Source organism: Schistocerca americana, chromosome 3 (assembly GCF_021461395.2).
Source record: "Schistocerca americana isolate TAMUIC-IGC-003095 chromosome 3, iqSchAmer2.1, whole genome shotgun sequence".
Lineage (NCBI taxonomy): Eukaryota > Metazoa > Arthropoda > Insecta > Orthoptera > Acrididae > Schistocerca > Schistocerca americana.
The window spans coordinates 940,642,144-940,658,843 of NC_060121.1; the positions used below are offsets into that span (position 1 = coordinate 940,642,144).

The following is a 16,700-nucleotide window of genomic DNA, read 5'->3' on the forward strand; positions in this document are numbered from 1 at the left end:
ACATTAGCTTATTTGCTTGAGTTGTAAATATTTGTCACGTATTATTGTTTTTCTGACATGTTCTACATCCTGGAGGACCTCCTCACTACGGATCAATTGGAATGAAAGTAAATCTAATCTAATCGGATCTAACACTCAGGGTGCAAGACGTCTACCTGGTCTTCGCTTCTCTGTGGTTGTTCCTTCGCGTTTCTTCTTCCCGACCACAGCACCAACAACTGACTCGGCAGTTTTAGAAGAGCTAAAACGTCCCAGACGGTTTTCTTGTCTTTCAGTGACTAGCCCGCGTTCGAAGTCACTGAACTCGCCTTACCGACCCCTTTTGCTGTTACTGCAGCTCTACTGTAAACATGATACACCTCGCATCCTTTTATTCTTTTGAAATTCAGTTGAAAATTGAAGATAGTTAAAAACTTCATTAATTTACAAATAATTTGTGGTGTTTTCTTCTATTGGCTTTCAGTTTAGCTCTCAGTTCATTTTGTGATTTGACTAGAGGAAGTTATTTCGGTGAACATAATTTCAGATTTAATGAAGATCTTTAGGTGAAGGTGACACCCAAGTTACGAGAGCGAGGAAGGCAGAAGGGATGATAGTGGTGGACTTGGGGTGATGGATATCGTAGCCCTAATTAAGACAAGTAAATTCATATGTTCAGATACTCAGAAGAGATTATTGCGAAAGGCTTAGATGGCAAAACAGGAATATGTATTGGTGGAAAGAGAATTGAATGTATTAGATTTGATGATGACATGGTATTAGTGACAGAAAGTGAGCGGACAGTGAATAACATGCTGAAAGATCTGAATAAGCTTGTGTGGAATGTGGAAAGCAAATAAACACAGCAAAAACAAACAGTATGGTCATCAGTACAAGACGCAGACTGTCCAATATTAAAATAGGACAATCTACCATTAGCCAAGTAATTGCATTTATATATCTTGTTGTTGTGGTCTTCAGTCCTGAGACTGGTTTGATGCAGTTCTCCATGCTACTCTATCCTGTGCAAGCTTCTTCATCTCCCAGTGCCTACTGCTGCCTACATCCTTCTGAATCTGCTTAGTGTATTCATCTCTTGGTCTCCCTCTACGATTTTTACCCTCCACGCTGCCCTCCAATACTAAATTGGTGATCTCTTGATGCCTCAGAACATGTCCTACCAACCAATCCATTCTTCTAGTCAAGTTGTGCCACAAACTCCTCTTCTCCCCAATTCTATTCAATACCTCCTCATTAGTTATGTGATCTACCCATCTAATCTTCAGCATTCTTCTGTAGCATCACATTTCGAAAGCTTCTATTCTCTTCTTGTCCAAACTATTTACCGCCCACGTTCCACTTCCATACATGGCTACACTCCATACAAATACTCTCAGAAACGACTTACTGACACTTAAATCTATACTCGACGTTAACAAATTTCTCTTCTTCAGAAACGCTTTCCTTGCCATTGCCAGTCTACATTTTATATCCTCTCTACTTCGACCATCATCAGTAATTTTGCTCCCCAAATAGCAAAACTCCTTTACTACTTTAAGTGTCTCATTTCCTAATCTAATTCCCTCAGCATCACCCGACTTAATTCGACTTCATTCCATTATTCTCGTTTTCCTTTTGTTGATGTTCATCTTATACCCTCCTTTCAAGACACTATCCATTCCGTTCAACTGCTCTTCCAAGTCCTTTGCTGTCTCTGACAGAATTACAATGTCATGGGTGAACCTCAAAGTTTTTATTTCTTCTGCATGGATTTTAATACCTACTCCGAACTTTTCTTTTGTTTCCTTTACTGCTTGCTCAATATACAGATTGAATAACATCGGGGAGAGGTTACAACCCTGTCTCACTCCCTTCCCAACCACTGCTTCCCTTTCATGTCCCTCGACTCTTATAACTGCCATTTGGTTTCTGTACAAATTGTAAATAGCCTTTCGGTCCCTGCATTTTACCCCTGCCACCTTCAGAATTTGAAAGAGAGTAGTTCAGTCAACATTGTCAAAAGCTTTCTCTAAGACTACAAATGCTAGAAACGTGGGTTTGCCTTTCCTTAATCTTTCTTCTAAGATACGTCGTAGGATCAGTATTGCCTCACGTGTTGCAACATTTCTTGGAATCACAATAATTGAAGACTTGAGATGTCACCAGGAGGTGAAAACTCGAATTGCCATAGCGAAGGAGGCATTCAACAGAAAGACGAGACTCTTATGTGGAAAATTAGATAAAGGACTAAGGAAAAGGCTTGGCAAATGTTTTGTCTGGAGTGTGGCACTATATGGGGCAGAAACATGGACGCTGACGACGAGAGGATGAAAAAAGGTTAGAAGCATTTGAGATATGGATGTGGAAGAGAATGGAGAGAATAAGCTGGATGGAAAGAGCGAATAATGAAAGAGTATTGGAAAGGGTTGGTGAGAGAAGATGTCTGCTGAATGTTGTAAGAGAAATGAAAAAGAACTGGTTGGCACGTTCATTGAGAAGGAAGTGCTTACTAGCAGATGCTTTGGAAGGATTGGTTTGTGGGAGAAGACTGAGAGGAAGAAGGAGATACAAGATGATACACGGCATAAAGGGAAGATGAAATTACGTAGACCTGAAGAGGACGGCAGAAGACCGGACAGCCTGGAGAATTACCATTTGAAAACCTGCCTTTTGGCAGAACACTGATGATGATGATGATGATGAGATACTCAGAACATGGTACTTAAACTCTTTCGCCTTCGATGTGTAACCATCATTTTCCATCTGAGCTAATCTTTCTTTTACCCTCAAAGACATAAAATTATCGTTTTTTCTATGTCGAAAAGCATCGTGATGGGAATGTAGTAGATAAATAACAAAGTGGCTCTTATAATTATGGAAACACCAATTAAAGACTGGATATGTCCTAAATTTATCTCATTGACAGAGACCATAAAAAAGTTATTGAGGGCTACTAGGGTGTTTTTTCGTGTTGGGCGGCGCGGAGAGGGGGGGGGGGTGACAGGAAGAAGGATTTCGTAACAGGAAACGTCTCAGCAAGTCTCTGAACGGCTGGAAATAGTGATAGTACATAGTGGAAAAGTTTCAAACAAACTGGTATAGGCATGCGTATTCAAATGAAGAAATATGTAAACAACCAAATTATGGCGCTGCGGTCGGCAACGCCTGTACAAACAACAAGTGTCTGACGCAGTTGTTAGATCGATTACTGCTGCTACTATGGCAGTTTATCAAAACTTAAGTTAGTATGAAAGTGGTGTTATAGTCGGCGAGCGACGGATGGGACACAGTATCTCGGAGGTAGCGAGGAAGTGGGGATTTTCCAGTACGACCATTTCACGAGCGTACCGTCAATATTAGGAATCCGGTAAAACGTCAAATCTCCGACATCGCTGCGGCCGGAAAAAGACCCTGCAAGAACGGGACCAACGACAACTGAAGAGAATCGTTCAGCGTGACACAAGTGCAGCCCTTCTGCAAATTGCTGCAGATTTCAGTGCCGGGCCGTCAAGTAGTGCCAGCGTGCGAACCATTCAACGAAACATCAGCGATATGGACTTTCGGAGACGAAGGTTCACTCGTGTACCGTTGACGAGCGTGCGACAAAAAGCTTTACGCCTCGCCTGGGCCCGTCAACACCGATATTGTGCTGTTGATAACTGGAGACATGTTGCCTGGTCGGACGAGTTTCGTTTCAAATTTTATCGAGCTGATGGACCTGTGCGGGTAAGGAGACATCCTCATGAATCCGTGGACCCTGCATGTCAGCAGGGGAGTGCTCAAGCTGTTGGAGCTTCTGTAATGGTGGTGTGGGGCGTGTGTGCAGCTGGAGTAATATGGGACTCCTGATACATCTAGATACGAATCTGACAGGTGTCATTATGTAAGCATCCTCTCTGATTACCTGTATCAGTTTATGTACATGTGCACAATGCGACACCCCACGCGTCCAGAATTGTGTCCAGAATTGGAACACTCTTCTCAGTTTAAAGACTTCCGCTGTCCAGCAGACTCGCCAGACATGAACATTATTGAGCATAAATGGGGTGCCTTGCAACGTGCTGCTCAGGATAGACCCCCTTTACTCTTACTGATTTATGGACAGCCCTGCAGTATTCATGATGTCAGTTCCCTCCAGCACTATTCAGAAATTAGTGAAGTCTATGCCACGTCGTGGTCGCGGGCACCCCACACGATATTAGGCAGGTGTTCCAGTTTCTTTGGCTCTTCAGTGTCTTTTCATCATTAAACCTTGGAAGACACCTTGTTAAGCACCCTCTAGAAGTGGGCACACACTTCGTTTATTACCACCTAATATCGTGTTAGAATTATCAAGACACAAAACGCCACACATTTATCCTTAATTTTCACAGGTTAAGGGTATCATTGATATAAGATATAAGCTGAAATAGTTTCTGCAGTTCCATTTGGTCTACTTTCAATATTAAAATCGTAATTTTCAATCCTCCATTCTTGTGGTCAAAGTAATGAACCGTAATGGGGATCATTTTAAATATCTATAGTTGCTAGCATCTGTCGGGACACCAACAAAAAGAACGCATTCTAGATCTTTCATGGCGCATTCTATTGGATGAAGTGCTAGTACTGTATTTGCTATACTCCAGTTTTTGTCCGCCCACTCAAGATTGTCGACGATATGAATGAGTCAGGGAAAATTTTTCTCAGTAGTTCAGGGGTACAATCCATAGATTTATTTCTACTGTGATGTAACACAGAATGATACCGAAGAGTGGCTTCAGCAACACTTATTTGAGTTTCCAATTCTCTGTTGGTTTTCTTTTTTTTAGTCAGTCATCCCTAAAACACTTCATATGTCCCTCTGTTTTCAGTTCCAGATCGCGAGCGCCATGAATCGATATTGGTACATAGGTCAACAAACCGCAATTTCTGCTTCCCAATATATTGTTCCGACACGAAAGCTTCAATAGTTTTCTCGGTATTTATCCGTAAATGAGCGTTTCCGCTTGGACATGAAGAAAAATTATAAAACTCTCTTAAAAACGAAACAAAGAATAAGGAAAACGAACTGTTCAACTATAGAAGACCGTAAATTTATCAAACGAAACAATTTTTCTGTGCCGTAGGCTACAATTTGAAAACTATGAAACTGTTGTTTCTGTATAATTAATAATATGATTTATTGGGTGAGAAATTCGTAATTCAAAGAAGATGGAGCTGGATGAACACAATATTCGCTAAAAAGGGGAACTATAATATCAAGTATAGTACACACCACAGCTATCTCTGAGCTACAATGACCGAAAAATCGGTTGCGAGCAGTATAAGTCGATGTTTTCCGTTCTGATAGAATGCGATCAATGTAAGCAAATAACAAATGATGTAATTCAATAATCAAAGTAAAAAGTATGTACATTGTTGACGATACGAGACGAAAACAAGTATCAAAAGATCCTAACTGTCAAAAATGGCGACATTAGCAGATAGCGTAAAAAAGGAAGCGAGAGCCATATTAAACGTCGAAAAAGTTTACATGTCCGAACAAATGCGGACGTATGGTCACCCACTGTAAGGTCCAAATGCACGCACGCAGCATTACGTGAGGAAACCTGCAGCTTCGACCGCCCCAGAAACGCTGACATAATGCTCTCAGCAACCCAGGCGAACGTCCGCCACAGAATGCTTCGACGTGCCTAGCCGTTGTATGCCTGCAAGTCGTAAACTGTCAGCGGAAAAGCTGTTTACTCCCGGCCGTGGATCGGTGGGGTCAATCTGTCTCGACTCGCAGTGGCGAGTTACGAAAAGTCAGTAACTGTGTGGGCCAGCACGACACAGTGATGGCGTGTTGGCGTAGAGTAGGGTAGACAAGAAGCGGTTATGATAGTTGTTTTGCCCTTTCGCAGTTTCACCTGTATGTCAGTTGGGTGGAAGAAAGATGCTGATTACCTTAATGTATATATCTGTTTTCATATAAATACAAAAAGTTTATTCCTAGACGGAATAGTTATTTCACAGGAGCAGTTCACGTAATGTATTCTTTCGTCACAACCGACCCCATGCCAGGGGCGGTTGTCACAGCACTTGGCATCGGTAGCGACGTAGATGGAGAAAACTTAAATATGATTTGAATTCAGAGGTATCTCCATTTTTATTGCTAAGGCATTTTGTCAACGTTTTTATAATTATCATATTACAGTTTTCATCATTACAGTCAGTCGAAAATACTTATTTTAAGACTCATCATTAACAACTATCTGTAATCAGTAACAAATTGAACAAAAACAGCAAATATATCCATATTAAAACTAACTGAAAGCCAAATACAATCACATTACAGATGTGAATCCATAACGTAGCAAATAAAGATTTCGTAGAAAACAAGGATTTGACATAAGAGAGAAAAAAAAGGAGGTTAGTTTCATTACTTTACAAACTCAAAATAAACAATTCAGTGCGATCAAATCGGTAACCAGGCTCATCAAGGTTATGGTAAATATAATAGTGACCATCATCTGTACACTCTAAGCGAGATCAGAATCCATATTTTGCTGGCCTACTTTCAGCGTATTGTGCCGGAGAAACAAACCAGAAAAATTTCTCATTTTCTATTGATGTTGGAGGTATTTTGCTTTTCGTTGTTTTTTCTTTGCCTTTTTTCTTCGATGAAATCTTTAATGATTTTTTCCTCATCTCCTTGGCCTTTTATCCTCTTTGTTTCCCTTCAAATTCTTGGTTGACAGCTTCTCAGTCAGGAGTGTCTGTGTAAATTGAGAATTTTTTTAATTTTGCGACTTCGATTTTCTCATTTCCTTGCCAGCAGACTTTGGGTAATGCCATATTTCTTATGGCATAAAAACTGGTAGGGTAAGTTTAGATCTCTAAGGCATTGCCTGAATGTCCACATTATTGAAACTGGGGGGAGTAGGAAAAGGATCATTCTAGTGATGAATGAGTGAGAGTTGGTGTTTCACCATCAGTGTTCGGCCTGTCAGTTGACAGGACAAGAAGTCAATTTCTCGGAACAGACTGCTATTGAACAGATATATATTCCCGTTTTAGAAAATTGGAAATTTGTGGTAAGGTCTTGTTGGACCAAACTGCTGAGGTTATCGGTCCCTAAGCTTACACACTACTTAATCTAACTTAAACCAACTTTCTCTAAGGGCAACACACACACCCATGCCCCAGGGAGGACTCGAACCTCTTTTGCAACGTGGGGTCGAGCGTTGTCGTGCTGCAATATCACTTTATCGTGCCTCTCGCTGTATTGCGTCCGTTTGTCTTTTAATGCTCTGCTCAAACGCATTAATTGCGTTCGATAACGAGCACCTGTGATTGTTTCACTTGGTTTTAACACTTAATAGTACACGACGCCGAGCTGGTCCCACCAAATGCAGAGCATGCATGATCTTGGCGCCGTGAGTATTCGGTTTGCCCCTCGACGTGGAAGCATGGCCGGAATATCCCCATAATTTTTTTGCGTTTAGTATTATCGTAATGAACCCTTTTTCGTCCCCGGTCACAATGCGATGCAGAAATCCCTTCCGTTTTTGCCTCTGAAGCAACTATTCGCAAGCACACAAATGCTGCTCGACCTCTCTTGGTTTCAGCTCACACGGGGACCCAAGTTCCTTCTTTCTGAATCATGCCCATAGCCTTGAGACGTTTTGAAATGGCTCGCTGTGTCACTCCCACTAATCGTGCCAATTTTTCTTGAGTTTGACGCGAGTCTTCACTCAGCAATGTCTCCAACTCTGCATCTTCGAAAACATTCTCTCTTCCACCACTATGCCGGTCTACGACGTTAACATCACCGATCTTGAAGGGTTGAAACCACTCACGACACGCTCTTTCACTAATAGCGTCCTTACCATACGTACCTGAGAGCATTCGATGGCACTCAGCCGCTGTTTTCTTCATACTGAAAATAAACCGTAACATCTCCCGCAAATGACGAGAATTAGGCTCGTAAAGTGACATTTTCAATCAACAATATCATGAAGAGACAAATCGAGTAATGTTTGAATGAGGTTATGTTGACCGAGTCCCAAGCTAATTTCCTGACGTCTGCGATCTGTTTCTTTCGACCGTTACTTACCGTTGTCGTTACCCATCGGCAAACGGCGGAAACAAAGTTGTACACTTTGTACTTTATAATTTGTTTAACTTAGCCAAATTTGTTTTTACACTGTGCCGAGACTTCTTTCCTTTTCCTGTCCAATGCAAGACATGACTCGACAAATGAGCGGGTGGATCCAGATGCTCCGCTAGTTTCCGGTGAGGGTTCCATCCAGAAATGTTAGGAGGTTGTAGCAAAATCGAGTTGAGTGCAGCTGCGAAGGAGTGACGTTATGCTTGGTGGACACTAACGACAGTCTTTTGTTATTGTTTGATATAGTCGACGAACCATGACGATGCGTTGGTTTCTTTCATGTTATCGTTCAGCCAGGATATTGCACAATTCCACCGACCGCCGACACAGAGACCCACAATGACGTCCGTTTCAAATTTTGTCGAGGCCCCTAGTAGCGTTGTCTCATTCTTCGTGATCATTCACGCTGCTCAGTAAATTGCATCAAAGGAATTGAAGCTATCCTGTTCACCAATAAAGAAATCATGACTAGTGGAACATAACTACTATAGAAAATAAGCGTGAAGTATACTTAGGTGACAAAAGTAACGAGATAGCGATATTAGAGGAGGTTTACTATCTTTGGCCCGAAAAAGGCATGTTCTTCGAGAATTTTTTCTCGGGGTGTGTTATAGATATCAATGTCAAATGTGGTCAAAATATTTATTTATATTTCCTCTACAAACTGGAATTTTTTCGACCGAAAATGTCGAAGGGCAAAGGCGGAAGTGCCGTCGGAACGAAACAAAATTTCGATGTAGACCTACATCCACGCGCGGTATGTCACAGGTCAGCCGGCTCGTCTGAAATCAAAATTGAGTTGACGTTAGCGAAGTATACAAGATTCCTTAGGAGTTGTACCTCGCTTAAGTTATTTGGACTACAGGAAACAAAATGGCGGCCATTTGAAGAAAAATAGGGTTTTCTTCATCGATTTTTCAACTTCGTCGGCCTAGTAAAAATATTTATAGTTGATGGATCGGGAAAAAAGTGGTGCAACTCCTAGACAGTTTAGTTAGCTTCGTCGGAAACAAAGAATGATGCGAATCGGTTCAGTAGATTTGAAGTTACCATACCGCGCGATAAAAAAAAAAGTAATATCGAGAAAAACGCGTTTGAAGTTTTGACTACATATAAATGCAATATAATGCAACTTACGTTCAATCTGCTATTCTGGGTCCATAAACTAGTCCTTCCTCTTCCTCACTGAGGGCTTTCTGCTCGATCTGGGCCATCCTGGGCTGCTCCAGACCCGCTCGTACGGCCGGTGACAAGAGGTTTTTTGCCGCTTGAATCCGGTGTTCGTCCGAATGCTTGCCAAACTGCGCCGAATAGAGTCCCAGGGTGACGTCCGTCGTTGTCATAGTCTTCAGAATTGCTGAATACCTTTCGTTGCAGCTGCTCACTGCCAGGAAAGTCGCAGTCTCCACAGTCTTCCCACCAGAAAGCAAATACTTGGGGGCTAACTTCCAAACACACGCGTTCAAACTTTCATTTGAATTTTGTGTGTTTCCTCCCACGCACCGGTACAATAAGTCGTCTTCAGAAAGAAAAAGCTGGTACGTGATTAAGGTACAGGCTTTTATGTAAAAATAAAATTATTGAGATATATTAGCACGTGTTTTTTTTTATTTCAAAACGGTACTTACTTAAAAAACACGCCTGGTATGTGTACCAAGTCTGATTATAATCAGTACAGTGGTTTAGAAGGAGATGTGCCACACACGCACACACACATACACGTCCATTTTTATAACGTGTGTGGTTTGGTCCAACAATTGGAAAGTTCATACTGTTGGCAGCGTTAGCCTGACTCACTAGTCTAGGATAGGATGTTGTGAGATCCCTTTGTCTGGATCCTCTGTGGAGACGAAGCTGGCTTGGGAAAGCCTGCCGGCAGTTACACTACCGAAGGTATAGCCCTCCACTTCATTTGTCGAGACAAAGGCTCTTGCCCACACAAACAGTGTTTCGTTAAGGCTGTGTCTCCTGAAGGGGAGTGCTGAGCGTATGCTGATGGAAAAATCCTAATTTGTTTCTGGGACAGGGCAGATAATGCAGGAGAACGTAAACACGCGACTCACCTTAGAGGTACAAGGCCGAGTCACAGACAGGCTCGGAGAAGAACGGAGAGGATCTCGTTGTTTAATAGGCTTGGGATCTGTGAGGGAGATGAGGCAACGCGCTGATATGACGGCAAGAGCGACTCCGGAAACGTTAGCCTTAATGACGCCTGTAAGCATCAGCTGGGAAGAACCGGTCTCGGCCGTAATGTGAGACAGCGGCCTCCGAAGTGCACTCGTAGAGGCGCGCCGGCCCGCGCGCTCCGCAGTATGGCTCTATCCGTGTCAGCGGTCGCCTGCCTGTGCGCAGGCCTCCTCGCCGTGGCCGCCTCGCTGCTGGCCGCGGCGCTCGCCTGGCTGTGGGCCTTCCGCCCCCGCACCTCGGCCCCCGGCCCTCCGACGCTGCCGCTGCTGGGCAACGTCAGGCCGCCCGTCAAATTCCCCCTGCTCCTCCACGGGGTCAGAGAGTGTCACAGGCGCTACGGAGATATCTACAGGTGAGTGTAGACGGCCGGCCGCGGTGGTCTAGCGGTTCTAGGCGCGCAGTCCGGAACCGCGCGACTGCTACGGTCGCAGGTTCGAATCCTGCCTCGGGCATGGATGTGTGTGATGTCCTTAGGTTAGTTAGGTTTAAGTAGTTCTAAGTTCTAGGGGACTGATGACCACAGAAGTTAAGTCCCATAGTGCTCAGAGCCATTTGAACCATTTTTTTTTTGAGTGTAGACGACTGCAACTACTCGCTACTGCTCATCAGCGTCACGCTTGGTGGCGTCTCATTCCCCCAGTCTTACGTCTACACACTCACCAGAGATGTATTTAGCACTCAGGACACATACGCTGAACCTGTGGAGACTTTCGTGATAACTAATCCTCGATATGTTGGCGAAAATACATGTTTAATTCCGGAGGTACCCATAAAATACACTACTCGCCATTAAAATTGCTACAACACGAAGATGACTTACTACAGACGCGAAATTTAACCGACAGGAAGAGGATGCTGTGATATGCAAATGATTAGCTTTTCAGACCATTCACACAAGGTTGGCGCCGGTGGCGACACCTACAACGTGCTGACATGAGGAAAGTTTCCAACCGGTTTCTCATACACAAACAGCAGTTGACCGGCGTAGCCTGGTGAAACGTTGTTGTGATGCCTCGTGTAAAGAGAAGAAATGCGTACCAACACGTTTCCGACTTTGATAAAGGTCGGATTCTAGCCTGTCGCGAGTGCGGTTCATCGTATCGCGACATTGCTGCTCGCGTTGGTCGAGATCCAATTACTGTTAGCAACGTCGTGCTGGATCCCAACGACCTCGTATCACTAGCAGTCGAGATGACAGGCATCTTATCCGCATGGCTGTAACGGATCGGGCAGCCACTTCTCGATCCCTGAGCCAACAGATGGGGACGTTTGCAAGACAAAAACCATCTGCACGAACAGTTCGACGGCGTTTGCAGCAGCATACACTATCAGCTCGGAGACTATGGCTACGGCTACCATTGACGCTGCGTCACAGACAGGAGCGCCTGCGATGGTGTACTCAACGACGAACCTGGGTGCACGAAAGGCAAAACGTCATTTTTTCGGATGAATCCAGGTTCTGTTTACAGCATCATGATGGTCGCATCCGTGTTTGGCGACATCGCCGCGAACGCACATTGGAAGCGTGTATTCGTCATTGCCATACTGGCGTATCACCCGGCGTGTTGGTATGGGGTGCCATTGGTTACACGCCTCCGTCATCTCTTGTTCGCATTGACGGCACTTTGAAGAGTGAACGTAACATTTCAGATGTGTTACGACCCGTGGCTCTACCCTTCAGTCGATCCTTGCAAAACCCTACGTTTCAGCAGGATAATGCACGACCGCATGTTGCAGGTCCTGTACGGGCCTTTCTGGATACAGAAACTGTTCGACTACTGCCCTGGCCAGCACAGTCTCCAGATCACTCACCAATTGAAAACGTCTGGTCAATGGTGGCCGAACAACTGGCTCGTCACAATACGCCAGTCACCACTCTTGATGAACTGTGGTATTGTCTTGAAGCTGCATGGGCAGTTGCACCTGTACACGCCATCCAAGCTCTGTTTGACTCAATGCCCAGGCGTATCACGGACGTTATTACGGCCAGAGGTGGTTGTTCTGGGTACTGATTTCTCAGGATCTATGCACCCAAATTGCGTGAAAATGTAATCACATGTCAGTTCTAGTAAAATATATCTGTCCAATGAATACCCGTTTATCAACTGCATTTCTTCTTAGTGTAGCAATTTTAATGGCCAGTAGTGTATCATCCGAAATTGTGCTAAACGCATTCTCTGAAAATTATTTCGAGCAGTTAGTTCATGAGCCCACGCCAATAGTAAACGGTTGTGAAAACACACTTGACCTCTTAGCAACAAATAATCCTGAGTTAATAACCAGCATCAAAACCGATATAGGGATTAGTGAACACAGGGTCGCCGTAGCGATAGTGAAAATCTGTAATCGCCAAATCCACGAAAAATAAGGGAAAAATATACCTATTCAATAAACCAGATAAAAATTCACTTGACACCTTCCTGAGAGGCAATCTACACTCATTCCAAATTAATAATATAAGTGTAGACCAGATGTGGCTAAAATTCAAAGAAATAGTATCGGCAGCAATTGAGAGGTTTACACCAAATAAACTAACAAATGGCGGAGCTGATCCTCCTTGGTACACAAAACAGGTTAGAACACTGTTGCAGAAACAACGAAACAAACACGCCAAATTTAAACAGACGCAAAATCCCAAGATTAGCGATACCTTACAGAAGCTCGCTACTTAGCGCGGAGTTCAATGCGAGACGCCTATAACAGTTTCCACAACGAAACTTTCTCTCGAAACCTGGCAGAAAATTCAAAGAGATTCTGGTCGTATGGAAAGTATGTTAGCGGCAAGAAACAATGAATGCCTTCTCTGCGCGATAACAATGGAGATACTATCGAAGACACTGCTGCCAAAGCAGATTTTCTAAACACAGCATTCCGAAATGCCTTCACAAAAGAAGACGAAGTAAATATTCCAGAATTCGAATCGAGAACAGCTGCCAACATGAGTAACGTAGAAGTAAAGATCCACGGAGTAGTGAAGCAACTCAAACCACTTAATAAAAGCAAGTCTTCACGTCCAGACTGTACACCAATTAGGTGCCTTTCGGAGTATGCTGATGCATTAGTTCCATACTTAACAGTAATATATAACCGTTCGCTCGACGAAAGATCCGTACCCAAAGACTGGAAAGTTGCACAGGTCACACCAATATTCAAGAAAGGTAGTAGGAGTAATCCACTAAATTACAGGCCCATATCGTTAACGTCGATATGCAGCAGGATCTTAGAACATATATTGCGTTCGAACATTATGAATTACCTCGCAGGAAACGGTCTATTGACACACAGTCAACATGGGTTTAGAAAATATCGTTCCTATGAAACACAGAGGAAACGGTCTATTGACACACAGTCAACATGGGTTTAGAAAACATCGTTCCTGTGAAACACAACTAGCTCTGTATTCACATGAAGTGCTGAGTGCTATTGACAAGGGATTTCAGATCGATTCCGTATTTTTAGATTTCCGGAAAGGTTTTGACACTGTACCAAACAAGCGGCTCGTAGTAAAATTGCTTGCTTATGGAATATCGTCTCAGTTATGTGACTGCATTTGCGATTTCCTGTCAGAGAGGTCACAGTTCATAGTAATTGACGCTAAGTCATAGAGTAAAACAGAAGTGATTTCACGCGTTCCCGAAAGTAGTGTTATAGGCCCTTTGCTGTTCCTTATCTACATAAACGATTTGGGAAACAATCTGAGCAGCCATCTTCGGTTGTTTGCAGATGACGCTGTCGTTTATCGACTAATAAAGTCATCAGAAGAGCAAAACAAACTGCAAAACGATTTATAAAAAATATATGGATGGTGCGAAAAGTGGCAGTTGACCCTAAATAACGAAAAGTGTGAGGTCATCCACACGAGTACTAAAAGGTACTCGTTAAACTTCGGTTACACGATAAATTAGTCTAATCTAAAAGCCGTAAATTCAACTAAATACCTAGGTATTACAATTACGAACAACTTAAATTGGAAAGACCACATAGAAAATGTTGTGGGGAAGGCTAACCAAAGACTGAGTTTTATTGGCAGGACACTTAGAAAATGTAACAGTCCTACTAAGAAGACTGCCTACACTACACGTGTCCGTCCTATTTTAGAATACTGCTGCGCGGTGTGGGATCCTTACCAGATGGGACTGACGGAGTACATGTAAAAAGTTCAAAGAAAGGCAGCACGTTTTGTATTATCGTGAAATATGGGAGAGAGTGTCACAGAAATGATAAAGGATTTGGGCTGGATATCATTAAAAGAAAGGCATTTTTCGTTGCGACGGAATCTTCTCACGAAATTGCAATCACCAACTTTCTCCTCCGAATGTGAAAATATTTTGTTGACTCCGACCTCCATAGGGCGGAACGATCACCACGATAAAATAAGGGATATCAGAGCTCGTACGAAAAGATATAGATGTTCATTCTTTCCGCGCGCTACACGAGATTGGAATAATAGATAATTTTGAAGGTGGTTCGATGAACCCTCTGCCAGGCACTTAAATGTGATTTGCAGAGTATCCATATAGATGTAGACCAATTTTAGAACTAAAATTCTGTAACGCAGTATTTATAAGGTGTTATTACATGAGGTATCCACATATACAATTCAATGCACCTACAAAATTACAAGTATACGTGATGTCAGATATAGTTCAGGAGATACGACATCAGGAACGCTGAGAAACAAAACTCCAGAATTGGGCATGACGTTGGAATTCATTACTTCCTTGCTACTAACTCTATTCGCAACACATTTTGCAGACAGTGTCCAGATATGCCGCTGAATGTTCCTACAAAATTACACTGAAGAGCCACGAAACTGGTACACCTGCTGAGATGTTGTATTTTCAAAAAAAATGGTTCAAATGGCTCTGTGCACTATGGGACTTAACTTCTGAGATCATCAGTCCCCTAGAACTTAGAACTACTTAAACCTAACTAACCTAAGGACATCACACACATCCATGCCCGAGGCAGGATTCGAACCTGCGACTGTAGAGGTCGCGCGGTTCCAGACTGTAGCGCCTAGAACCGCTCGGCCACCCCGGCCGGCTGTTGTATTTTGACACCGCCACATCTCGTCATATAAAACACTGATTTCAGTAATGAAAGAGGCCAAGAGCCATTTATTTGCCAATGTATAATATTTAACTACGCATTGTAATGATGTATTTTGACGATTTACAAGGAGAAATTAATCCAGCGCCACTGACGCACCTAAGAAACTATAGACTAATTCAGCGCGCATGTAAAAACATTGATATTAAAGACAGACTCTGAAGACATTTTGAAACGGTACAGTAGTTTCCGCTCTATAAGCAGTAGGTTTCGCTGCTCGCTCGCACGGGGAAATACAAACAGAGGCGGCTCCACCGCCAATTTTATTGCACGACGCGGCCGGCCGCGGGTGCAACTGAACCCATGGGGACGGGTGGAAAGAAATGTGTCAGGCTTCATGATACGTATTTATATGTGTCGTGTATTATGCATTTCTTGTACGTGTATGTGAATCTGCACATGAACTTTCCTAATCCTCCTCACACCTTTCCGTAAAGCGTGGCCAAATCTTAGTTAGGAAGCAGTTCTGTAGTGTAGTAGTGCCAACCTCACTCCTGGGTAGGGGATCAGAGAGACGTCACAGGCAGGTAAAAGTCAAAGACGTTCCAGTGTCGCAAGATTTGGGGTGGAGAGGTTGGTCACGGCCATGTGGTTCGACCATCCCCTCCACCGGGGCCCAGGAAGACCTCCGGGTGTCCGCCTTATTCGGGGAGTTTTACAGAAGACGGGTAAGTGAGCAAACGTGCCCTCAGTGTGTCTGTCTCAATGTTCACGCGTGGAGACAGGTATTTGAATATTTGCACTAATTCTTTTATTTCCAGCTTTGGATTCGTTAAGGAAATGAAAGTTCTCGTTTAATTTCGGAAATTTGACCCCCTGTGTTAATGTATCTGGTCGCTAGTTTGCCCGTTATCCTCCTCACATAGTGGATGTCCCATGTAAAATATTGGGAGACTTTGGTGGTATACATTTGGCCAACGCAATTCCGTCTTGCTCGTAGAAATGTGTGTGCAGATTAGTATATAATATACTCGAGCTATAAGTTGTAAAATTGTAATATCTGTAAACTGGAACAATTGCTGCAATCGCTGTAAAGTCGAGTGATAATGTTTAAAATAAATAGGTAATCAGTTGTCATCAATCTTTAACATACCTTAAAAATCACAAAGAAGTCAAGTTAAAGGAATTCATTTAAAATATGCAGGGACCCACACATCAGCGTGTGAGCCCTCCAGCCCCTTGCCTAGTATCGCACAGAGAGGGCACGCTCTCCAGGTAGCGCTCTCAAGCTCCCCTCCCCAGTTATCCGTTGCGCATTTTTCATTCAGGGCTTGACGACATGAACTTTCAT

General features: G+C 43.3%; 1 protein-coding gene across 1 annotated transcript in view; it reads left to right on the forward strand.

Annotated features, from left to right (window-relative positions):
* Positions 1 to 10,422: 10,422 nt before the first annotated feature.
* LOC124606558 (cytochrome P450 4C1-like) overlaps positions 10,423 to 16,700 on the forward strand; it is a 118,717-nt gene continuing 112,439 nt past the window's right edge. Inside the window, exon 1 of the mRNA XM_047138542.1 lies at positions 10,423 to 10,649. Coding sequence (XP_046994498.1) covers positions 10,423 to 10,649 — 227 coding nt within the window. The remainder of the gene's footprint in view (positions 10,650 to 16,700) is intronic.